The 27,374-nt window shown below is 37.7% G+C and overlaps 1 protein-coding gene across 1 annotated transcript; it reads right to left on the minus strand.

Annotated features, from left to right (window-relative positions):
* Tnfrsf11b (TNF receptor superfamily member 11b) lies at positions 1-27,374 on the minus strand. Its single transcript, XM_046464985.2, has 5 exons — positions 27,146-27,374; positions 8,871-9,240; positions 4,825-5,016; positions 2,960-3,184; positions 1-1,220 (listed from the first exon to the last, which is right to left on the minus strand). Exons 1-5 carry the CDS (start codon positions 27,173-27,175, stop codon positions 832-834), a joined length of 1,206 nt encoding a protein of 401 aa, XP_046320941.1. The 5' UTR covers positions 27,176-27,374; the 3' UTR covers positions 1-831.

Genomic DNA, 27,374 nt, shown 5'->3' on the forward strand with positions numbered 1-27,374 from the left:
TGAAAAGTACTTGGAAAACTTTAATGATGTTTATATAGTAAAACCATAAAATCTCTTAAATAAGGTACATTCAATTTCTCAGAGCTTCTAATATTCAGATCATTTATAATTCACACACTTCCCAACATTAAACAATTGACTAAATAATACATTTTCGATAAAATGATATTGCAGCTTATACAGATAAAATTATATCACAAAAACACTCCACACAAGAAAAAATGGCAACACCTATTAGAAAACCCTACGAACTTTCCATTAAAAATATATATTTTATCTCTTTCATCTTTCATAATAATAAACAGAATATAGTTTTTATTTCTAAAATTAAGTCTTATACCATTTCTTTCTAGGACGATAATATGTACAAATCTTATATCTGAATGAATATAAATAGCAATACTGGAATAGTGTTACAGATATATTAGTAACTTTTGCAAATGAAACAAAAAATAAAACAACAACAGTGTGGCTTTCTAATAAAAGCCCATAGCACAGCTGAAATCTCAAAGCTACTTAAGTTAGACATTCCCATATTTAGAAAGACACAGTGGAGTCTAGTTTTTATTATTATTTCCAGTTAAATTACTGCAAGCAGTAACATGGGAACATACAGTCAGTGGACACTGGGCCAGTCCTGACAGTTGGATCAATTATTTGGGGTTTATTGGGGAAGTTTTCAGGAGACATTAGTTCTTTCTTTACATCATAGTTGCTTTTAGTGCCCTGTGGCAAAATTAGCCATTAGTGATGAGAAAGAAATCACTGTACCCCCTCAATGCCTGAGAAACAGTCTACTTATCCATCAGATCTGGCCCATCGTGAGTCTGGTTATAAGCAGCTTATTTTTCCTGACTGGACCTGGTTGCCTATCATTTCTAAAAATAGCTTCTGGTATAATCTGTACATCGTGAAGCTGTGAAGGAACCGGATGGACTTCTTCAGGCTGTGTGTGACAGTTTTGGGGAAGTGGTATGTTTTCAAGTGCTTGAGCGCATGCATCAGGCCCTTCAAGGTGTCCTGGTTGCCATTTTTTATTCTCCATAAGCTGAGCAGCTTCAGGAGCTGCTCACTTGATTTGCATGTCTTTCTTGTTCTTTCGATGTCTTCTATTCCAACTTTCTTCCCCGGTAAGCTTTCCATCAAGCTGCGAAGCTGCTCAAAGGTGAGGTTTGCGTGCCCAATGTGCCGCTGCACACCATTTTCACAGAGGTCAATATCTGCATAAAGCAAAGGCCCAAAGAGATGGTCACATCATTTATATTCATCTAATGCCATCAAAAAAAAAAAAAAAAAACAGACTGAGGCAAAAGGTTCTTGCAGAATTTCATAATTTTTAAACTTTCCTCCCCCCCCCCTTTTTTTTTTCCAGGCGACTTAAGTGACACTAGTTATTTCTGAGAACTAAGATAAATATTATTTCATGCTATAATAAGATGCTATATATTTTAGGCACCCAATAAAACTTTGTGAGGGCCCCTAATTTTGAAAATTAATAGTGGAGAATTAAAGGCACATTGCTCTCAGTTTTCTATGATCAGTTTGAGATCATAAGAGTTCAGAAAATAAAGAAAGTCAAGTTAGCTGTGTTGTAACATAAATTTCTCTAGTCAGTCACTGACATGGGCACTCTTTGAAAAGAGTGTGAGTCCAAAGAACTAGAGTATACACTCCAGAGGATATTTCAGCAGGGAGTTCGGCAGAAACATGAGGCAGTAAGTAATATTCCTATTAATGACATTTGTCATTTATTATCTGTGAGCCTGAAGGCAAGAAAACTCAGTTCATCTTTTGGGAGTTGAAATATACTCATTTATAAAATAGGGAATTTGGTCCCTTCCAATTCTAACAGTTTCTAATTCTCTATTTCCTGTTCTTTCGGCTTCAGGGCTAATTATATGTTCAAAGAACACTTTTGTTTTGCCAAAAACAGAAGAAAAGTTAGCTCTTTGCATAAGCAAAAGCATTCAACTCTCAAATGTGTTAGTCTCCTAAAATCCATTGCTCTGGTTCCAGATGTTTGGGGTTTTCAGGATGGTGTAGGAAAGCTCAGTTATTTAACTATGAGTGAAGAGCAAAATGAATTTCTTATTGGCATTGTCTGCTTTAGGAAAACCACCCTCATTTTTCTGACATGTCCTCCCAATGATAGTTGAAGATGAAACTCTTTCCATTGTACATCCTAAAGCTTACAGTCCACACAAGGTTATAGCCCACAGAGATTTCCTCTCTTTGCATTTTCTATCACATTCTTTGTGTTTTCCATCACATAACAGGTTCTTTCTCTCTCTCTCTCTCCTCCTTTATCTCAATTTCTCTCTCTCTCTCTCTCTCTCTCTCTCTCTCTCTCTCTCTCTCTCTCTTTTCTAACACAGCATTCATTTCTAAAGGAGATTCTTTGGAAATCTCTAAAACATTAGAGTATATGGTCTTAACCATTTTTTCCCCAAGACACTCAAGCACTTTTCACACTATCTTATGAATCCTCTCTATACATGCCATTTAAATGGCGATTTTAATACAGGCCACGTGGTGAGAATGAATGGGAGGGTCCACAGAAGACAGTAGCATCTCTCTGGAGAGAACTGCCAAATACACAGAGCACAGCTTCTTGGTGGAAATGTGAGACAAGATCCAAAGTGGCTAAAGACCTTCTCCTAGGCATGCAGGGAAGCTAAGAAAATAGCTAAAGAATTTGCAAGCAGATTCCCTAAGGTCTAGTCCTTTTGGAGCATCCAATGCACTTTAAAGAGAAATTGGGAGCAGGGGCAAGAACAAAACCTTACACAACTGCTGTAGGAATAACATCTACATTGTCACTTGAAAATCTGTTCAGTCCAACTCTGATTCTTTAAAGGAAACATCATGCACAACTATGCAGGCATGTGGTCTAGCTCCTGTTTTATGACAACTCAGTATCTTTGATTTCTGACTGAGCTCCCATCTCAGGTGTACACACCTTGGATGATCTTCTTGACCATATCTTGGTCTTTGTTTTGATGCTTCCATAATTTCAGCAGCTGGAAAGTTTGTTCTTGTGAGCTGTGCCGCCGCTTTATCCTCTCAACGCTTTCTGCATTTACTTTGGTTCCTGGCAAATTGTCTACTAGGATGCTGAGCCAATTAGGGGTAAATTTCGTAGGAACAGCAAACCTGAAGAATGCCTCTTCACACAGGGTGACATCTAAAGAAGGTAAGGAAACCAAGAAGATTTACTCAAGGATCGGATTTCTGGAAGTATTTTGAATACAAACAAACAAACGAAAAGCAGCAAATGGTGTTTTCCAAGATATAATATGCTAGAATGCAAAGTTTGAGGCTCTTAGAGATAGAGTCTTACTGAACTTAAGTGCTTTCTAATTTTTTTATGGACATTTAGGGTGTGGGGAGGTTTAATAAATGTTAAATAAGAATGTAAATAGCTACAAATAAATTACATATTTTGTCAAAATTCTATAATTTGATATAAATATCAACATTCAAAGATTTATTTCCTTCAAGATCAGTGTCAAAACCAATATAATCACTGACTGTAAGGAGCATGAATATATACATATATAAACACACAGTTTACCTGTGTACTCAAGGCAGGAGATAGATTTCTAAATATGCATTAAGGCATTTGGGTGTGGCTCAGTGGTAAAGCACTTGCCTAGCATGTTCAGGACCCTGAGCTAAAGCCCCAGTCTGACACATATAAAATAGCATGCATTAACTGAAAAAAAAATAAACCTAAAAAAAAAAAGTCACTCAGTAAAGGGTTGTGATGGCCTAAGTATCTGGTTAGGGTCCATATATTACATGGATTGGGAACTTGTTTTTAGATTCATCAGATCTGCATCTGAACTTGACTCTGACATTCACACCTATCATTCACTGTGTTTCTGTAAATCTTAAAGCCTATATAGCAAAGTACTTAGCAAATAGTAAGTGCTCCATGAATGACAAAAAATAAAATTAAAGTGAACTAAATAAATTAAAGAGAATGCTAAAGTTAGGAGTCACTCTTTTTATTATCTCTTGCCTTATTTCAATTATTAGATGAGAAATCAGAAAGGCTAGAGAACTTGTCTAAGAAATCAACAACATAGTGAAGAAATGTGGAAACTTGGTTGGAATGATAAATGTATCAACCCACATTCCTATGTTTCAAATACTTCTATGCATTTCAGAGAGACATTTGGGGAGAGTCAAGCTGGTTCATGCTATTGTTTGATTAGATGCCAAAGACAGATCACCCTTGGTTTGATATATCCTCCAGGGAAGGTCTGATTGTAGTCTAGTGGTGGGGTGACAGGGTGAGACATACTCCAGTCCGATTAATGTCATCAACAATATGGGGCAGGCTCAAAGAGTTAGAACCACCAGAGGAATTTGGAACTTCATGCACTAAACAGTCTAAATCCATTGGTGACAAAGCCAAGTATACGTTCTAATTTGTTGTCAGCTTATGTCATCTTGCTTCTTGGTTGCCAATTATAATTTAGCTAATAAAAAAGTCATTCTAGAACATGATAAAATATCCATCAATTCTACAACTTGAACTCTGCTAATTTGACCTCAAGTAACAAACTTGATACCGCCTATGAATAACACTGAATTTGAATGTGAAAAGAAGGGGAGAAAGTCAGGGTTTGGGGTGTTATCTGTGAGAAGATGAGGACTTTTTCAGAGATTTTGAGTTGTGGCTTTAGCAGATGTTAAGCTGGTTAAGAATCAGGACAGGGAAAATGTGACTAAGAACTTGGCCACAGTCTGTTGTGTTCCATTCAGAAAGAGATGACAGTGAAAATGAGACAAAAGCTGAGTTTGGAATGCCATTACCTATTCCACATTTTTGAGTCGATTCATTGTTTGCAGAACATACATTGTCATGCGTCGCGTTTCCTTTCTGAGTTAGCAAGAGACCAAATATGCTGCAGTTTGTGTGTTTTCTACAGGGAGCTTTAGAGGACGTCTCATTGGAGAAGAACCCATCTGGACATCTTTTGCAAACTGTATTTCGCTCCGGGGTTCCTAGAAAAAACACCAAGCGATTTAGCACCTTCTTCTCAAATACTTTCACAGCAGATACTCTCTTAAAACAGTTCTGGAAAGACTTCTCACTTGGTTTTTACTACTACTATTATGTATTATGTTGCATAAAACTTTAGGCATTTTCATTTTTCACTTCATTAGACAGAGAGAACAAAACTTCTACAGTCAGCCCCTTAGGCAGGCTCCCCTTCTCCTAATACAAATGCAAGTTTGTTTTGCTGTTACCTGCAAAATGATCCTGAAATGTGAGAGGAAAGGAGAGGAAGGGAGGGTGTTCATTAGTCCTGCCTCTGCTGGATGGCAGGAAGGCGGGTTGTCAACTGCATTCTTCACACAATTATTCCTGGAATATCATCAAGGTAACTGCCATGTGTCTGCTGTAACACCATCCTTCGAAATCAGCACCCACTGAAGGTTGCCTCATTAAATTCCAATCAGTTCCTACTGAAGTTCTTTCTTTCCTGAATCCTAATTGCAAAGCAACTCGTAAGCGTACTAACCTTGAGAAGTAAAAATTTACAACGTTACAATAAACTTCTGAAAGTGGCAGTAAAGTTGGCCACTGACTCAAAAACGTAAGCCTGCAGCGAATCACAAGAGTAAATGGAAAGTGATATACCATTTGCTTGAATTGTTGAGCGAAGGAACACATCATTAAGACTTCAGGAAAGGTAACTGCAAGGACATCTGACTTTATTGTGGTGAGGTATTTGATAAATTTGGAGACATGGCTAATCAGAGTATATGAACCAGTCAGCAACCAAAGTAGCTGTGAAAACTAAGTAACTTCAAACCCTTGACTCTATTATGCATGGATAGATCTGACATTATAGTGTATTTGCATATGAAAATATCTCCATCTAGTGTAAGCTAGTTGAACAATTTAGACTTGGGTATTCAAATGTAGATTTTACAGGCCAATTCTGGCTTATGGGAGATAACAAATGCAAAAGAGACAAATGAAAGCTACAGAAAGTTATTAAACTTCATTTATTAAAAATTTCAACCTCTTACTTCATTATATTTTTTTTTACCAAACGAAAGGAAAATAAAAAAGAGGAGCCAAATGGATTGGTTCTAGTTTTATCTCTTGTCCCTTTCTAAAAGATTGATGATTCATTGGCCTATAAAAATGACAAAAGACTGGCAGAAAGGAGAGAGAGAGAGAGAGAGAGAGAGAGAGAGAGAGAGAGAGAGAGAGAGGAAACCACAACAGCCTGAAACCTTCACATATTAATTTTCAGCATTGTAGTGACATTATCATTATCTTAGGAACCAGCTAACAAAGCAAGGAGGTTTTTATTTTTATTTTTTTTAAAGTACTTTCTTACTATATGCTTTTTCTTAAATGGAATCCAATTCTACCCCAAATTCTACAATATTATAAGCAGAGATATTTGAGCAATAATTTCAGGACATTCATTCATTGCTAATTCACTAGGAATAAATGAATTGGGTATATGGACCCAAGTATCCTTTTGCCAACTCCCACAGGTTCTACACAAAGAAGAATCTTGCCATTCTTTGGATACATATTTAGGTCTTTTTGTGCATCTTAATGAGAAGATCATGTGTATGAGATAGTATTTTAGGTAAGTTAGTCTTTAAGTTCTTTAACCAAAGGACTGAAGAATGGTAGAACTAATGCTTTATGTGTAGAGGGATCTCTAATGATCTTTCTAGACAGGACTTCCCTCTTTATAACTGGTAGAGCTTTTTATATATAAAAAGATTTACTCATCTAGTAATGATTCTGCCTTATTAATATATTGGAAATATGAGAATTACAACCTGTAAGGCAAAATATGAAATATTATATGATGAAAAGAGTATGGTTTTACAGTTAATAATTCACCATGCTGTCCACATAGGTAATCTCATAAGAAATCAGAAGGCCAACTAGAAGATAGAAAGGTGTAAATAAAATGGGAGAAAAGAAAATCTGACTTAAAAGCAGCAGCAACAACAAATGGATGGTTATTAAACACTTTAAAGAGTAACAGCACATAATGCTTCTTTGTCCTTGGGCTGGAAACCTTTTATTTTTCATGTGGATTTTTAGGCGGAAGAGATAAGTAAATCCCACAGTGGTGCCACAGAATAAAACATGTACCTTTGTCCTAAGTCTCCTGGTTGCCTATGTACTTCATTCTACATTCAGACTTTCATGCATATGAAGCCTCTTATTTTTCAGAATTTTCCAGTTTCTAAGCTGCATAGACCATGCTTAATTATTTTGCATAAACTACTTACTGCACTGAATGAAATGTATTTGGTTTAGTGGGGTGGGCTTCCCTCACTCCACAATTTGGTTTAGCATTTGAGTCCCAAATATCACTCAGTAAAAAGTAGAAAATGTTACTAGTTCCTCCCTCAGATACTCATACCGGAGGCATCTTAGGGTTCTCCATGCAATTTGATTAATTTTTTTTTAAGTTTCTCTGATAATATTTTTTTAAGTTTCACTACTTAGACTGAATAGATTTCAATTTTGGGATATTCCCTTTGAATGCATTTAGACCTAAAGTATTTGTCATCTAACAATTGACTTTATGTATTATTACTCTATGTGTGTGTGTGCGCGCGTGCATGCAGGATTGAACCAAGGAGTGCGTTATTACTTTCATTTCTCAGTTCTTTTTTATTTTTTATTTTGAGACAAGGTTTCACCAAGTTTCTGAGGCTCTTGCTACATTGCTGAGGCTGATCTTGAACTCATGATTCTCCTGCCTCCCAGGTTGCTTGGATTTCCCTTTTAAAAATTACATATAATTAGCATCCACTAGTCCAGTGGTTCTTGACCAGGGGTGTTTTGCTAGCCAGAGGACTTGTGACAATGTCTAGAGACATTTTTGGTTGGCTCTATGGTGACAATACTGCTATTGACACCCTGTGGTAGAGGTCAGGGTTGCTACTGAATACCCTACAGTACACAGGACCGCTGCCCACCAAGGAAGAATCCCCCAGCCCCAATGTCAATGGTGCTGAAGTTGAGAAACACTATTTCAGTAATCTATGCAGATTACTCCTTCTTCCAGCTGAGTAAGTGAATACTCTTGATTTTTCCAAACCATGAGGAAGTTCTTATCTACATGGAAGGTTTGTGCATGAATAGAAAAAAGAATTTGAGGCTGCAGATTTAACAGAGTTTGCGCACACTGGTCCTAACCTACGCTGCTGGAAATGCAGAAAGGGAAAGCATTTTGTTCATGGTTAAGGCTTCCACTTGGCTTGACATCTGTTTTGTCTAACATAAAGAATAAGCCGTTTAAGGAGGCTGCTAGAGTGCTTATCCTTCCAGATACTCCACTAGGGTGCTAGAGAAAGAACTAGCTTCATTTTTAATAATGAAATGCATTTCCCCTAACCATTTCATTTTTTACATAATTAATTATAACTGCTCATTGTTAGCACTCTAGAGCCTCATTAATATCGGCATAATTACTCTCTTGGTATCAATTAACATTTCTAATGTTTGTCAAAAAGCACTTCAATTTTAAGATGTCCATGCTGAAGTGAAGGTATATAGCCACTATCATTGGTGCGACTTAGAGCATGTTTCTTTAAAAAAGGGCAATCCATCATGCATCTCATTAGGGAGCAATTTGCTGCATTTGAGATCCCTCACTAAATTACCCTGCAGAGGCAAAGTATTCCTCAGAGAAAGGGCCTTCAGAGCAATCCAGATATATAGTATATACCCAGCATGTTCCATTACCTTTGCAATTTGCCATCCTGTAGCTATCACCATGACTAAGGTGTCCCTCAAATATTTCACTACTATCTAGCTTGGCACAATCCTGTTTTTCTGCATGTTGGAAGCAGATACGTACCAGCTTGCACCACTCCAAATCCAGGGGGACAGCTCCTGTGCTTCAAGCAGAACTCTACCTCGAGGTAGCGCCCTTCCTCACACTCGCACACACGGTTGTGGGTGCGATTGCACTCCTGTTTGACATACTGCAGCTCCTTGCACACTGAGCTGCAGTACAGACACTCGTCACTGGTGTGCCAGCTGTCTGTGTAGTAGTGGTCAGGGCAAGGGGTGCACACGGTCTTCCGCCTCGCAGTACAGTGTTGCTTTAGGTAGGTGCCAGGAGGACATTTGTCACACATGAGCTGGTGAGAGGTTTCTGGATCATAATGAAGGTACTTTGGAGGAAAAGTTTCCTGGGTGGTCCATTTAATAGAGATGTCCAGGAACTAGAAGGAGAAAGAGACATAGTGGCAATTTAGCATGGAAATAAGGTTGTTCTATGCAAAGGCAGCATTAGACTCAAAAAGTCCCTTAGTACTTAAGCTTAAGGCCCTTCTTGTCTCTTGAGATGGCCACAAAGTAAGTTTAGAAGCCATAATTTTTGCTTTCAGTGGCTGAAACTCAAAGACCATGAATGTGGATAGCAATAAATATAGTAAATAAATCCAGGCTCATAGATGACTGAAACAGAAAGTTTATCAGAACACAACTTACACTTTGATAACTTGCTATACAACCATGTGACTTGAAAAAACCTGGGATTCAGGATTTTCTCTAGATTAGTGAGTGGATGAACTGGTGGCTCCCAGAATAGCTGAAATCAAATCACCTAGACTCCTTACTAAAAATGTAGGCTCCTGGGATTCAAAGCCTTAAGCCCTTAGCCTTCATCAGTGTGGAGCTGAGCCAGGGGAGCAAAAAAAAAAAAAGAAAGAAAGAAAAGAAAAACTCCCAACAACTTCTAGAGTGATTCTAATGCACAGAGAACATGCTAATGATTATTCTTTCATTTATTGATTGGACAACTAGTTATTGAGTCCTCAATATGTTCCAAACTCTGTTTCTGACTACCTAGAATACAATCCTGACTAAAATAGGCAAGAAGTTCTGCCCTTGAGACATTTACTATCCAAATGGAGGATTAAGAAAATACACTGTAGATAAATAATGTATTAATAGAAGTATTGTAACAAAAAGAAAAGATCAGGTAAAGGAGACAGGAAACCGGGAGGGTAAGGTGGGAAGACCATAATTTCTAAGTGGGGTGGTCACAATAGTCATATTTAAGACTAGATGATATCTCTTTGAGTTTTCCTATTATAAGACTTTATGATGAGCAACAAAGTCAAGAGTCAGTGTTGTGTGAAGATACAGGATCACACCCACAGTCCTCATTCATTCAATGATGATCCACTAGGAGTCAAGCACCAGGAATATGCTGGTGAGTCCAATATGACTATTGTTTCCATAAGCTCACCTTCCACTGGAATTTTGAGGTTGACATTTTCTCCAAAGGTCATTTGGGTCAACACTCATGAATCTCATGGGTGAGTGATATCTACAGAATAAAATTCACTCCCTCTCCTCAAGTTAATTGGGAAAACTTCCAAGGAGCAGGCAAGGTTTCAGAAGTTGCCACACATAATGGCAGGAAGGAGTCTTCATCAGGAAAAAAGTGTTTCACCAGCTTCACGTGGGCATCTATCTTTGTTATTCTACATCTTCAATGCTTCAAGGGAGCATTGGAGAAATTCTTCACACTAATTTCAGGAAATACACACTGAGAAGAAGCAGTGTTGTTTGGGGGGGTGGCTTATTTGGTTTCTATTGTTTGTTTTTGGTGCAGGAATCAACACTGACTATTTTCAGACTCTTGGGAGGTGGCAAACCAAACACAATAATTTTTTCCAAACTCACTTCTTTGCAGAGCTCAGGAAATGTCACAGAAACCCCCTGAACTGGAAAAAGCATTCCAAGCTAAAGAAACAGCAATCAGTTTTGAATTAGAGGTAGTACAGGTAAAGAATGTCCTTTTTCATAAACATTTAGGTATTTTAATGTAAGTAATTTCATTCATTTCATACTGGAACATGGCAGGTGTCTGGGCTGCTTGGACCTAGTAGGAGCTGACAAACCAGAAGAAAATAACAAAACATCACACTCAGGGCCATAGATCTTCTAGCAAGGAGCAATTTTCAAAGAGTGATTTGATGTAAGGGAGTCCCAACTAACAACAACAACAACGAAGCAGAATATAGTGAGAACTCAGGGCTCCTTCAGCAGTCTTTGCAAGACAGCCTCTTGACCTGGGAGTTTCTGGGGACAGCTTGTTCTTGAATTTCCCTGGGGGCTTTTTGTTATCTTGAAGGAAAGAAAGCAAGATGAAATGACAGACTTTCTGGTTGGTCATTTGAATGTATTACAAGGCATCTTTTAAGGCCCTATGCATGGATTTAGTTCAAATAGTTCTAGAATACTCAATGCAATCAAATGAGGTTTTCCTTACACAACTTGTAAATACATATGAAAGCAGTAAGAAAGAAAAATCCTCTTGCTGTTTATTTTAAATTTCCTGGAAAGCCACTTTTGGAGTTCTGTCTGCTTTCAAGAGGCGTGACTCAGAGACCCAGAGAGACCCTTTATCTCAAGGGCTACAGTTAAGTGAGCCACATCCTGGTGTATTGCAACCCCAAGATTTCCCCCAGCCTGACTTCTCATTGTTGCGCTGTTCCCATTACAACATGGCCTGTGTTTCCATCTGATCATCAGTATTGACTCTCCCTTACTTAAAAGTGATGGGGATGGGATGAGAAATCCCAACCAATGATGTTTATGTTCCCAATCTGGAAGTCCAAAATCTGAAATGCTCCAAAATTCCAATCTTTCTAAGCATCATATTGGTGCTCAAAAAAACTTCAGATTTGAAATTTTAAATTAGGTATTCTCATCAGGTAAAGTCTATGCAAATATTCCCAAACTTAAAAAAAAAAATCTAAAATCTAAAATACTTCTTGTTTCTAGCTTCCCAGATTAGGGTAACTCAACCTTTGTGACTAAGAATGCTAATAAAATGTATATTTTTCTAAGTAATTGGACATGACATTGTTGGTTTCCTGAAACCATGCTTTGGAAATTAGTAGCCATTTCTTTCGCATACAGGGAAGTTGGGAAGAAAGAAATGCTCAGAGAAGAATAAATAAAGAAGCTTGACTTAAGGATTAGAGTGTAAGCAGCGAAGGCATTTCTCCAAGGCAACCATATGGACACATCATCTACATTTTTAAAAATTAGAAAGTCTTGAGGAATTACAGGCTTGTTTTCAGGGAGTTCAATAGGATCTCTGTGTTTTATTTTAAAAATTTCCACTTTGGTAAAAAGACAGAACTCTGTGTGGCCAGAATTGGATGTTTAGGTCTCAATCTTCGGTTAGCCCCAATTCCCACACAGAATTTCTGGAACTGGATACTGGACAGAGGATGGGCAAGATTAATAGAGCTCTTTGTCTCAGTCCTTTCTGTCACTTTCTTCTGAGTTTCCTGAAAACTCAAGGAAAATGAAGATATAGAACAGACCACCATATCACTGGCTAGAGCTCCTTTTGCCAGCTGATATTTAAAACCTAATAAGAGTTTTAAAATGAATTTTTATGCAATGCAGTCTCCAAATGACCACTGATGAACACCCATAACAGCATGTACAAGGGTGTCTACAAAAGCATAAAGTGCTTTCTATAGAAGAGCCCCTTCTTTCTTGTGTTTTGCCCTTGATTTATAAAGAATAAAGTAGAATTTTCTGTTTTTTTCTTTTATCCTCCTCCCTTACCCTGTCTATTCATTCTTTAGTATAAACCACTCATTCTTGAAGAAAATTTGAAAGTCCTCCAATATTCTACTTAAAAAAAAAAAAAAATATATATATATATATATATGTGCGTGTGTGTGTATATATATATATATATATATATATATATATATATATATATATATATATATATATATATCAATGGACCTTTATTTTATGTATCTATCTATCCATATATTTATTTATTTATGTGGTGCTGAGACTAGTCCCAGGACTTCTTTCCCAAGCTTCCACATCTCAAAGACAGTTTTGGCTGCCTCTCTGATAGCCTCATGCTCCCCCTCGTCTTCCATTTTTAATGTTGGGAACTGAAGAACTTTCTATTTCAAGCCTATCTGTCTTCCCTCATCCATCAAATTTTAGCAGATGACTGTAGAGAGTGAAGATTGTGGCTGGGCTGAATCAGTTGTTCTCTAAAGTCTTTGCTAGTTCTATCATGTTCTTGTTTTTGGTCTGGCAATTTAATTAGCCAATGAACTTGGGAGCAAATGCTTTAGTCTCATCGCCTTCATTCTTCTTCCTCCACTCTATTTACAAAACTCCTCTGTACAGATGAAGTATTTTTGCCACTATTCACTTTTCAGATTCACTCCTGCCTTCCCTGTCCTCTGTATAACCACCTGATGTCCCAGCATGCTGGTAGGTATGCCTGCTCTCTAGCATGCATCTTGTGCTTGATCTTCCTGGAGGAGTCTCATGTTTAATAAAAGCCAGTTGTACATTTGTTGCTGATCTAGTGGGTGCTAGTTATAACTGCAATAAAGTAATTCAATTAAATATGTAAAGTATCAAACATTGATGAAAAAATAATTATATTTCTATGAAAAGTAAATTGAATGTTTTGGGATGAGTTGAACAATACTGCTCCCTCCCACAAACAATCAAACAAAAACCCTGCAAAAATAATAATAAAATCAACCCACCATAGAATTTAAAGTAAGCAACACAATTCTAGAAAAAACAATAAGGAAAGCATAAAGAAGTATTATATGCAATCAATTAGTTTTATGAGTATCTTCAAGTTTTAAACTGAATAGATGGGCCATACTCACAGAGAAGGGTTTTGTAGGTAATACAGCATAAGACTCTAGTTAGCAAACAGAGACTCCAATAAAAGAGTTGATCATATCTCAAAATACAGATGAATATTTATTTAAATGTTTTAAATCAAAATGAAATATTTCAGATATATGTTTATAATCTTTATTATTAAATGCTCTGACCTTACAATTGATGGTCCAACTATTGGTCCCAAACGCATATAAATTTCTGACAATAGTGCCTCATATTTAGTAAGTAGAGCAGTATGGTAATGGTATGTGTAAGCAGGAAAAAAAAAACTAAGTAAATAGTTTATTCATTAATTCATTAATATGAAGATGGAATTCCATTTTGTCTATTCCATTTAAACATACGTGTTTTAAATCTACTCTGTGCAAGGCAATGGGCTAATAAGCAGCACATAAAATATTTTGGTTAGTACTCACTTTAGAATTCTTTTTACCATTATTATCACTAAGTCTCCACCAGCTACAAACACAAGTCTTAGGAAGGTTAATTAACATGTCCTAGGTCATAGTAATCACTGCCAGCCAAATTCAAACCCACAGCATATGCCTCATAAAACTATTTTGGTGGAGGGTCAAATTCCAACATTTAACTAATGCTTTCACTTATACTGTTGCCTTTACACATAGTGCAGTAGTAAACCCCAAAGTACTTAGTGCTCATTCAAACTCAAGGGCAGAGACTTAGGAGACCACTAGCATTAGAAGAACAACCAAAGCCTTTCTAAAGTCCAAATGAACGAACGGATAATGACGATAATGACGTTTCTCTCTTTGTACTAAGACTAGGTCTTGTTCAAAGCTTCTGAGCTGGAAATTTCGCAGATGACAAGTGATTTGATTAGAGCACTAAAATGCTTTATGCATCTGAATGACAAAAGGATACACTTCCTCTAGCAAGCTTATTTTTGCATTACGCAATGCAGCCCATCCCATAGCCAGGGCTTGCTCTCTGGTATGCAGAACCATGAATGACCCAGTGGGTTTCCATTTATGGAAGATTCATTAAAAGGAGCCCACGCAAAGCCTGAAATAACCATTTGGTTTGGGAGTTCCTTTTGTGATCCCTCGTCATGATCTTTGCCGCAGAGAACTATTTGAGGACTATCCAGAGTTAGCTAAACTTTTGGTCAGTTTGGAAACCATGCCATTTTCTAGTTCATCTTAACCATGAAAGAAAACATCCAGAATATATATCATGCTGAATTTCCTAAATATTTCTTGTAATATAAATTATAGTGATTATTAGAAACAAACTATTTTCCCATAAGGGTCAGTTTATTTAATTTTTAAAAATAGTTGTACAGTGCAGGTTCTCTTCTCTGCCCTCCCTCCATCCCTTAAGTAAATAGTTTATTCATTAATTCAGCAAATATTTATTGAAACAATGGCTGTGCCCTGGAAATGCAGTTAAGAAGAACATTTATATAAAAGCCCAGGCTGGTGTAAAATATTCATAAACTTCTCACTGGCAAAGCAACTGGAGGCAGAAGAGAGGAGAATAAAGACTAAGAAAAGACTCAACAGAGAAAGAAGTCAGGAATTACGAGGAGCACTGTAATGGAGAAGGAGAGGAAGGGATAGATCTGGTAAGTCAGCTGATTACTTTAAAAGGGGGTGGTGCTAGAATAAGCAGTTGAAGAACAGGCCTTTGAATTCCAAGGATTAGGCATTAGATGTTGCCATTGATTACTATCAGCAGGAGAAGCAGAAAGTTATGGAGAGAGAGAATGGATTTAGTTGGGAACAATTTCCATCTTTGAGACTCAAGTGATAATACTTAGCAAATGAATGGATGTATGCAATGAGAATTTGGGGGCAGAAATACAACAGAAGACACATCTTTCAGGATTAAAAGCACATAAATCTCTTTAGGAGCAGAAAAAGTGGATAGCATCACCCAAGGAAATAGCATACAAGCAAAAAGGACAAAATCATTAACCTTTGGGACTTAACAAACATTTGAGAGATTGGATGAAAAAGAGCAGGTAAAAATGTAGGAACATCATGGAGAATTTCAGGAAGGACACTAAATGAGTAATGAATAATGGCTTTTGAAAAGTGTGAATTAGTAAAAGCATTTTCAGCTGGGAAGCTGGCATTTGCAATTCTACCACTAGCTTAGTAATCCCAGGTCACTCACTAACTCACTGATGAGAAGGATCCTTGTGTTACTCAGCCCCAGACAATTGGCATATTTCAATCCAGTAAGAAGACAAATGAAATTGATGATAAGGAAGGAAGTTCCAAACAAGCAGGAGAGGGGAAGGGAGGGGAGGGGAGGAGAGGGGAGGGGAGGGGAGAGGAGAGGAGAGGAAAGCATTTGTCTCCCTATTCCTTAAATGCTTAGCATGAGGTTGCATACATAGAAAGTATTCAATATAAACAGATTAACTGTATTTAACTCAACAGCTATATTAAAAACCTACTATGTGTAATTAGGATCATTGGGGATCATACAGATGCAGATAAATATCTGAGATGTAAAGGACGCATTTGCAAGGGCAAGAGCAAAGTCTGCAATTTCCTCATCTAAAATGATAGACATGACAGAATCAGCCTAAAGGAAGCTATTTTTTAAAGCATCTTTCATTTTTCATGGCATTTTGCATGGACTGTTCCATTTCTATGTGGCTGCAATATTAAAGGTGGCTGTGGAAGAAAGGCAGTTCATTTGAGAGGTTTATCTAGCGCTGCCAGCTCCCCACCCGAAGGTCTACTCCTGCTTAATAACGTTCACAATAGCCAGCTGTTTGGCTGAGGATTGTCTCTAGGTAAAAAAAAAATAAGAGCAAGTGAATTAAATCTGTTCATCTCTACAGGACTTATTTGCTGCCAACAGCTTTCCTAGGCAAACGGGGACAAGAAACACAAATAATTATGATTTATTAGATGAATCACTGGGCCCAATTCTACACTGTTTTGCTTCCCATGGGGATGGAGAACTGTCTCCAGGTAAAATTCAACTTTGAGTGTAATTTTTGTTCCCTTCAGAAGTTTCCTGCAGTTGTCTGAAGGCTTTAAAATTAATTAGCAGTAACTTGTTTGGGGTGGGAATCCATCAGAATTGTCAGAATGGATTTGCTTATGACGCTTTTGCTGCTTCAGAGAATTTTTATAGACAATTAACATTTGATAGATTAATGATTAAAGGCAAAAAAAAAAAACACCCTAAGAAGAAAGAACTTGTAATACAGGTAAACATGATGTAGATAAACAGAAATCTCACATAATTTGACTCCCTGGATCTTAACATTTCTTTTCTTTGGCTTCTGTTTATTACTAGATTTGAGACATGACATCAGACCTGGACACCATGATGTCCTGTGCCTTTATCTCCTTCAGGTCCCTTCACAAGCACAAGGCAGCAACACTTCCTCAAGATTCCCCAGACAGTTTCTATCCCCTGGGGCTCACCACTGGCAATACATTTTAGTATGCTGGTACCTCTGAATGTGTTTTGAAGTTCCATTTTATTTCTTTAGTGTTTCTCTTTTTTTAATATTTATTTTATTTTATTTTTTTAGTTGTAGATGGACACAATACTCTATTTCGTTATGTGGTGCTGAGATTGAACCCAGTGCCTCACACATGCAAGGCAGGCGTTCTACCGCTGAGCCCCAGCCCCAACCCCAAGTGCATCTCTTTAAAAAAGATAACTTTAGTCCACCACACCTTTTGATTGCTAATGAAACCTGTTAAAGTCCAATCAACATATGGCTAAGGGTGAGAGAAGTAAGGAAAGCCATGAAGGCAATGACATGGAATAGAAACCAGGAGTAAAATTAAACACGTGACTATTTCCTCTGTGTCTGCCATGTGGGAAATATCCAATTGTTGTCCTGGATAATTTGGTGAACGACAGTAAGTGAGTCTACTATGATCTTGTTAGACAGCAGACTCTGGACTAAGCCCACTCTTCACATCCTTTTATCTTCCATCCCTCCACCTATCTCTACGAGGATGTGGCTAGCCCCACTTCATAGAGGAAGAAACTGAGTCGCAGAGAAGTTGGGTGAGTCAAAGGTCACAGAAGTAGCACATAGTCAAGGTGGGATTCAAATCAATTGACTTTTCTCTGTGGGGATCTTCAGTCTTATGAAAGAGACAGACAGGTACATGATCCACTGTAACATAGAATTCAGAGTGATCTGTCATTTGTCTATCTTCTTTTATCCTATCTTTATCAGTTTGTCTGTCCATCCACCCTTCCTGATGAACAATAATTCTTTCTTCTCCTGTTCCGTGAAGCAGTAGTTCACACATCCTGTCTGCAGGTGGTCCTGTGGGGCTGGGCAAGCAGCTCTCAGTAGTGTGCTCCCATGAGTTGGCTCTTCCTCCTTTCCTACCTTACTCATCATAGGCTCACTCTTGCTTCTCCAGGGTTGCACTCTCTCATAAGCTACTAAAGCTTTTGGCTTCATGCCATGTTACCTAGGGAGTCTGGGTGCAGACTCATATCCTGTAAGGAAACCAAGACATTTAGTTGTCAAAGAAAAAAAAAAAAGTATGGTGGCTCCCTAGAGCTGAAGGAATTGAAAAAGAGATTAAAACACACTGGAATCACTTTGTCTGAGGAGTTGGCCCTCATGAACCCCATGCAGAGAACTAGGAGTTGAAGGTACCCAGAGACATGGCTCTGATTTATGAGTAGTTTTCTCTGGTCTTAGCTACTAGACATTAGCATACTCTATGACGAAGTAGGAAAGAACATGTCATCTCAGTAATCTTAGGGGAAAGTTGCCTAACTTCTCTATTTCCTTATCTGCAAAACAGAGATACTAATCTCTGCACCAAGGATTTTTATAAAAATTAAGTGAAAAATTACCTGTGATATCCAAATCCGATGTCTATTATCAACATGGTTAATATCTTTCTATTTTGTGGTCTCCTCCTTATGGCTGGTCTTACTTGGGTAGAAGTTGTAGATGAAAATGAGTCAACATTTACAAAGAAATGCTCAGAAACCATGAAGAAATAAAATATGACTTCTGTTTGTAAGGGTAAAAGAAATTGAAGTTAAAGTGTAAAAGACCGGGCATTGTAAAGTTTCTAAGCTGCAAGGCCTGAGTTAAAATGTAAAGGACCAGGTATTGTTAAGTTCCTATGCTACACGCAAAACCTGAAGTTCCTGTAGCTGTTAAGACAATACTCGAACTGCCCAGTAAATATTCCCCCTCACCGCCTGGCTGTTTAATAACTTAGGGCCTTGTGTGATCTTGCACGTAGGCATCGCAGGGCCTAAACCAATCAGTTTGAATGTGTATCCCGCTTTAGAACTGACCTAACACTCCTGCCCAACCTGTTCCCGCCAATGAATGAACTAATCATGTTTAGGAATTGTTGTTTGATTTTCCCGCAGTGTATGATGATTTGTTAAAGGAGACTGTGACGTATGTAAAGTCCCCGCCCTCCCCAAAAGTGTACTTAAGCATTGCACAACCCCTGCTCTGGGCTCTGGGCTGCTCTCCCTTCTTGAGTGAGCACGGAGCCCCAGCGCGCTGGATTGGATCCTCAGTAAACCCCACTTGCTTTTGCATGAGCCGGTCTCTTGGTGGTCTCTTCCTCAGACGTTCGCTGGACCCTTACAATATGATTTCTGTTTGGTCACCCTTACATAATAGATATTTGATTTAGTCTCCTACTAAGTACCTGTTGGGCTTCCTCATTTGCAGCCCAGATAAGCCTGTATGTAATTTCGGTTGCCTAAAATTTTGAAATTTTAGCAATAAAAGAAAGAAGAGTTTCTTTTTCAAGAATTTTCTAGTACTGGTTTTGATGAAAAAGGAATTTTAACTGGTAATCTAGAATTATGGATTTAGGTCATTTGTGGTTTTTAAATTGTCTTTGTAATTAATGCCCCTCAATGAGCAGACAGAGCTGGGGTTTTGCTTGAATCAGTCATATCTGGTTAGGTTTTATGTTGTTCTAATAAACAACATTGAAATATCTGTGGCTTAAAAACAACAATAAAGGTTTATTTCTCACTCATGATACTGTCTCTGCTGATGGCGTTAAGCAAAGTCCCCTGTCCAGGACCTAGGGCCACCAATATCTGAAAAATTGCCAGTTTGCTTTGGAAAAAGAAAAGAACAACAAAACAAAACAAAACAAAGAAAAACCCCAACCCTTGGAGGGCATAGATGGGTAATTAAGTGTTCTAATTTGGAAATGACATATCTTTTTTTAAGTTGCAAGTTTGGCCAGAACTATTCATATCCTCCCTCACTGCATCTTCATAGGGAGAAGACTGGGAATTACAGTCCTGCCAAGTTTCTGGAAGGAAGAAGAATTGAGAACAATTGGCAGAAAATAATATCACACCATCCCCTCCAAAACATCACTCAATACTTTCTAGTTCACACTTATTCAGCCCAACCTACTTGATTTTTTTCTTTCTTTTTACTGGACAGTAAAAGAGGAGGCAAGGAACAGAGTGTGGGTGGCAGAGGTCCTCTGTCTATCAGCCTGGTGTATTATTCAAATGTAGTTTTTAATGGTCTTGCCAAGCTACCTATTATCATGCTTATTATGCCTGAAGGTTTGACATTTATTCCAAAGAGCAGTGTGCAATTGTCAAGTACTTCTTTGTGAATACAAATTCAAAGAAAATTCTGCTCAATGAGTCTAAGGAGACTGCTAGTGACCATAATTATACCTCTTCAGTAAGTCCTGAAGGAATGTCTTGGACCTGACTTTTCACTAAATGAAATATGAAAAAAAAATACCCATATTAACAAATTCTATGCACACCTGCTAAAGACAGGAAGAGCTTGTTTCACAATGAGAAAATAGTTTTTTGGCTTAAAAGAACAATTTGTGATCCTAAAATATGTAAGTCATGCTACCTAAAAGTAGGTAATATTTCAAAAGCCGATTCCTCTTGTGATCTCATTGACCTCCACAGAATTTCCTATACATGAACTAATGGGGCAGAAGAAATTTTGACAAAATAGATTATTTTTAAAACATTTCTATAGAGTAATGTTTTTATACAAAAAATGGTATTTATTTGCATGATTGTGGTGGGAAATAGTAATAACCAATCTTTTATTTTTCAATTCAGATGTAAAATATTTAAATCTAAAGTATACCTTTCATATATGACCTGTTACATCACCTCTATGTTGGAAGACGCAGAGAAGTGGAGTCACTGATTGCCCCTCAAAGTCTAAGGCAGGACTAAGAAATTCAAATCTTTGTCTCTCCTCTGCTCTTGCTGTTGCAGAGTATTGTCACAATGCTTACAACTGAACTCCTAAGTTACACTTTGTTGTTTCTGGTGGTGATGATGCAAAGTGATGGTGAGAGGAATCACAATGAATAGGGTCCTGAATGCATATTTTTAAGGAAAAAAATGTACACTTTTTAAATAAGAAAGTAATAAAAAGTTTTTGCTTCTCATCAATAAAACACATGGCCAAGAGCAAGACCAAGAACAAGGCCAAGGCCAAGGCCAAGAATAAAACCAGGATAAGATAAGTCCAAAACATTTCTGGGCAGATGGATACATTAATTAGATGGTAGTAATCACTTTACAATGTTTAGCAAACCCTTTATATTATATACTTTAAATATATACAGTTTTTATAAAAATACAAATTTAAAACAAGATGATTCAAGGAGATTAAGAGTATTTTCATGGTAAGACTATAAAATTCTAAGGAATTGCATTTTTTGAAAAACTTATAAGAAAGTGATAAATCAAGGCCATGAATAACTCATCACTATTTTAGAAGGACTTCATTTCTCTAGCGTCTTATATCCATTTATGATATGGCTAGTTCAGGTGCTTCTGAGAAATTGGAGTTAAAAACCTACCCAAGCACCTGGGAAATTATGTCACCTTGCAGCTGGAAGAAACCATTTTGGTATGTCTGTAAAGTGTTCTGGCTGTGAAACATTAATTTAGAGAGGCCAGGTAAGTGTGAGAGTGGGTACCACACAGCTTCTCACCTATCATGTTGCAACACTATTCTTATCCCTTACAACTGTCTAAAAAAATTCTTTTTTTAGACTTTCTATGCTAGTTACCCCAAAATATTTTGTGGTACTGAGTTCCAAAAACTAATTACATGTCACATAAAAATACTGTCCTTGTATCTATTTCAAGTTGGCCGTACCTCACTCATTCTTCTTGCATAGATAGTTTACAGATGTTGCTAGGATTTCCTATTCACTAGTTCCTGCTATTGTGGGTTGCTAAGTTTTATTTTGATTTTTGTTTTCTTTTCTAAACATGGCTGCTAGTGCTGTTCTTATTTGCATTTTGTTTACCAGACTATCGATATCAGAAATGTGGTCTGGGAACAGCTCTACCCTCTCCTTTTTTTGCCATGAAAGGTCATTTTTCTCTATGACTCTCTAGGACAGTGACCCAATTTTTTTATTTCCAGTTCAAGTTTCTCCTATGGCCTAAAATTTCTTTATTCTAAATACTTAGTTGGAAGCTCTATTGGATTATTTTACAAACATAGAACATTTCTCAAATCCGAAATGAATACTTAATGGCCAACATTAATACCATGAACCCCATAATCACCGAAGATGGCACACAATCCAACCAGATGGGAAAGTAAGAAAGCTAGTTCAGTTGAGCTTATGTTGCACTTTTGAGGACCAATATATGAATGTGGCTTATTTTTGTTGCTTGCTTAAGTGCGAGATTTCACACAGTATTGACATGCACCTTTTCTTTTTTTCTTTCTTTTTTAGTAGTGCTGAAGATCAAATCCAGGGCCTCATGCATGCTATCTAAAAGCTCTACCACTGAGTTACATCCAAGCTCCTGATATAAATCTTCATAATAGAAATGCACAAAAGAATATTTAAGGGGTTGGGGTTGTGGCTCAGCAGTAGAGCACTTGCCTCGCACGTGTGAGGCACTGGGTTTCATCCTCAGCAACACAAAAAAGTAAATAAACAAAATAAAGGTATTTTGAAAAAAAAATTTGAAATATTGGTCAGCTAGAAAGAGTTTTATATTAGTATGAGATCAAAGCCAATATTAGATTGTTGTTTACTGGGAATAAGCTAAATTCTATTGGAACATTCATGGAAACTGACAGTGGATTAACCAATACTTTAGAAAATCTCACCATAGCTCCTTTGTGTCAGGCACTATGGAGACCACAGGGCTGTGATGAGTAAGATAAAAATCTTTGCATTTAAAGAGCTCATATTTGGTTGACCTCAGAGAAGTTCTGGGAATATGAACATGAAGGGCGTCCCTAAGGGCACTATGACTGCTGCTGGTGTCCTGAACAATCCCATGTACCACATGCATACAAATGTCCTATTGACAACTGACATACATAATCTAAGTGAAAAACCTACTTGAGCCTAGATCGGAGCTCCATTTTATCTATACACAGAGTAGTTTTTACATAATTATTCTACATATGGTACTTTCCAGGAATTTGTCTACATAAAATTTGAGAGATGATGGAACTTTGTGATGTTTAAAACTCTAACAAGATTTGTCCACCATTTTAGAAAAAATCACAGCACCAAAGCCAACCCTGGTCACACTGTTGAGCCACAGTATGACACACAAGCCCAGCCTCCCTTCGTTGCGGTGTATCTGGTGGCAATTCCACATAAAGATGACAGCAGATCATAACTTCTTTATGACTTCTAGAGAAGCTATTTTATTATAAATTACTTTTCTTTCATTACTCTTTTATAGTATAGTTATGCCAGGATATTGATTTTATAACAATTATATGTGGAAGCAAAATATATGTACTCTGAATTTCATTTCAGGAGACAAGGAGGTTGTTACAAAAGATTCATTATACAAGCGCAGGGAAGGAGTCTGATATAATTGAGAACTACTGCCCTGCAGGGTAAAGCAGACAAACACACTGATAATTTTGTCATCTTTGCTCCATCACAGTGACCTATGGGGCAGCCAGGCGTCATCAGGCAAGACCTTGAAAAATGCATACATAAATTTTTGTAAGATTACTCTTTCTCCTCAGTCTACTCCTCAGTTCTTTTTAATTTTGCTAGTTATTCATTTTTGATTACAAAAAAAAAGAGAGTGCAGGCTAAAGAGAATGCTGTTGGTTAATAAGATGCTCAAGAAAAAAATGCTTTTCACAGAAAACTCTCCTGCAAAGGGAGCACAGTCAGGGAGCTGAGGGTTCTTGAGAGAAAAACCCAGGAGGTGAGTTAGTGGATGGAAGAGCAAGAACCTTGGAGGGTGTTCACTGTCCTTTTGGTGAACGTTGCCAGAGTTCTCCCTCTAGAACAAACTGGATAAAACATTTGACACAGAATGTTTTCTTTCTCCACCAATGATATCTGACAGCTGAGATTTTAGCCTAAAAAGTAAAATGAACAACCAGATTGAAATTAGGAACTGCCTGAAGGTTGCTAGGTGACCGAGGCCAGGAAGGTTGCAGTAGAGGGGGATCAGCACTGTTTGGAGTGGAGTATGTCAGATTCTCCTAGAAACTGCACAGTACTCATTTTCTTAAAAAAAAAAAAAAATGGCTAGGCAAATACACATACTCAGCCACTGGAAGAAGGGGAGGGAAACCAAAATAAACACAAACAAAAAGTCAAAAGCCCCAAAGGGCTTTATTCTAAAGTTAGATGGTCAGACCATCTTTATCCTTTAGGATAAAGGAAGATGGCCTGAAGAAAAATCATCTCTACACCTCCCACCCCTCCATCCAAACTTCTAGTGTCCTTGGATTAATTCTGAGCTTAGCTTTAAATTCAGTGGGTGGTTCTGGCAGTACATGGTAGGAAGTTCCAGCCACCAGTTAAAACACAGGCCTAGACCAGTGTGTTCCTAGGACACCAAGTAATTCATGGGCAACCATAAAAGAAATACCATCGTGTTATTACTATCTCATCCTTCAGAGCAAGTCTCTCCCAACTACACTCAAGCATTCAAGGAAAGCCCAGGATGATACCCCCTCCTTCCTTTCACTGCTTGCCAAACTGAAATGTCCTCTGCTCTCACAAAAAGAATCTAGAATTCTGCTTTAACATAGAATTTTGCTTCTTCTACGTGCTGGGTTCAGGATGCCCTGACTTCATCTCCAACAGTGAAAATGTCCTACCCCTCCTTCCAGGTGATTCTCCCTCCTCTGAGTATCACCTGCATTATTTTTTTTCTTTTTGTTTTACATATTCACTTGGTTCTAGATCATCTTATAGTTAGCTGTGAACATAAAGTTAGAAGTTACTGTTAATATGGAGCAGGAACTCTGTGTGTTTTTTTGAATGTATGCATATCATTTTAACCCGTTTATATCTGCCTTCTCCACTAGGCGCTGAGTTCTATGGGGGCAGCAGGGTGTCCATCCTGGTTTTCAATCTGTCCTGACCCGCTGGTGGCATGTTGCTACAAGACCAAGTAGCTGTATTGCTTCTGATTCCTAGAATTGCCTCTCTGTGTTTTCTTATAAAAGGGGATTCAGACTCTGTATGTGTAAATACAAAGTGTCCACTTCTAATTATTCATGAATTAAGACAATCTCAGACACTAAAGAAAGGCAAAGTGAAATCCTTCCTATTTGAAGTATTTGCTGTGTTCAAAACACAAATTTTGTCTTCAGATAATGCTGTAGCACCTAAAATTGTGTTACCTTCATACATCTCTATCTCCCTATATAGACTACATACAAATATTTCTGCTTGCTATTAAGAACATGTAGTTTAGAAGAAATCTCCAAATTTAGAAGTTATTAACAATCTGTTTATTGTTAATAAATTCTATGACACAATAAAAAGGGTTAGAGAGAATAAAAATGCTCCCTCATTTACAGAAGGGTTATATATCCTATCCAGAACCTGGAATGATTAGTTGTGTATCCATACAATGGAACACTATACAGTGATGAAAATGGACAAACTACTGTACTCCCAACACTTATGATGAACTTCACTACAGAACTTTGAGTAAAAGGAGCCAAATGCAAAAACCACACAAAGATTTTTTTAAATATAAAGTTCAAGAATAAGCACAATATACATATGTTGTTCCATTCAGAATATTGATTCTTGTGGCCCCGAACATAGCAGTGACAGGGATGGGGACAGGAAACTTTTCAGGTAGTATTGGTAATGTAGTTCTTGATCTGTGTGTCAGCTCACAACTGCTCAATTTGAAAATTTCATTAGCACTTAACAACTTGTACAATTTTTTTGTTATATATTTATAAAGCTTCATTTTCTAAAAAGTTCTCCAGGGTATCTGTATTAGCATACATATATAATTTATATATAATATGTATGTATATATATTATATGTATAGATGATATATATAATTGACATACATGAATTCCTGTCCAACTTTTCTTGGATGACTTTGTTATATGTACTTATTTGGGCCTGTCTAGCACAGGAACTAAGTGGAACACTACCTAGACTTCCATTCACACTTTGTGGGTTAGAGGCTGAAGTTTAAACATTTACTCTAACACATCCAAAACACAAATGTGGCTTATATACGAATTTTCCTACCCTTGCATGAATGTCTGATTAGTAAATTAATATATTCAACACTCTTACTGACATAAAGGAAATAGCTATTTGGTTATAAAATAACCTACATACAGATCTTAACAATGATCCATCAAAAACCCAACCTAAAATAAATTACAGAGAATCCTTTATTTTCCAAACAGCATTTAACATCGTTCTTAGCCTTATTTAGTAGTGCTGAACTTCAATTACTTAAATGTATTCTTGCATACACTTAATAACATTTTACCACATTATATTGAAGTTGAGAACTGGAATAATCTTTTTTAACAATAAAGGTATTAAAATATTAAATGTCACAGTGAATGGTGTGTGTGTGTGTGTGTGTTTGGAGAGAGAGAGAGAGAGAGAGAGAGAGAGAGAGAGAGAGAGAGAGAATATCTTTTCCCTGTTGCTAATGATTCCGAATTGACCACAACTCTTATAAAAGTGAGCCTATTGATGTATCGTGTTATGTTATGTTCATGGCATCCAAATTGTGTTCTATATAATAGTTTTTAAAACCGTTGGTAGAGAGCTTGCCTCACATTCACAAGGTCCTGGGTTCAATCCCCAGCACTACAACAAACAAACAAAAAATACTCTCAGGAGCCACAGCATTGCTAAATGATAAAAAGACCAAGATAATTAAGCAAAAATACAATGAACAACATGAGAGCAGAGATGAAGAAAATAAATCAAATGGATCTCTGGTCTCCTTTCCCCATTAAGGAACTTTGCAGGGTGAAGAGGAGCCCCAGGGGAAGCACGAAATAGCTAGAAAGAGGTTTCCTGTTCCAACCTGACCCCAGATCCCTCCTGGGAGAGAAAGTTAAGCTGGGTCCCCATCAGTGGGCTGGGAGGTCCGGAGACCAGGTGGCAGGTAGCCGCCCCAGGCGTCCAGGCCCGGCGCCCGCTTCCCCTGGCCCAGGGACTCACCACGAGCGCGCAGCACAGCAACTTGTTCATTGTGGTCCCCGGGAAACCTCAGGCGCTGGGAGGCGGCGGCGGCGGTGGCAGCGGCTGGGCCAGCAACGCTAGGTGCTTCTCCGCAGCCACTGCGTTGGTGACGTTTTATATAACGTTCCAGCAACAGGAAGTATCTCTGGCTTTGATCAGTCATTTCTTTGTCCTGGACCAAACTTTGCACCTTCCCTTTTTAGGAACC

Source organism: Marmota monax, unplaced genomic scaffold (genome assembly GCF_021218885.2).
Source record: "Marmota monax isolate L192 unplaced genomic scaffold, Marmota_monax_Labrador192_F-V1.1 WCK01_AAM20220418_F8-fsc00003, whole genome shotgun sequence".
Taxonomy (NCBI): Eukaryota; Metazoa; Chordata; class Mammalia; order Rodentia; family Sciuridae; genus Marmota; species Marmota monax.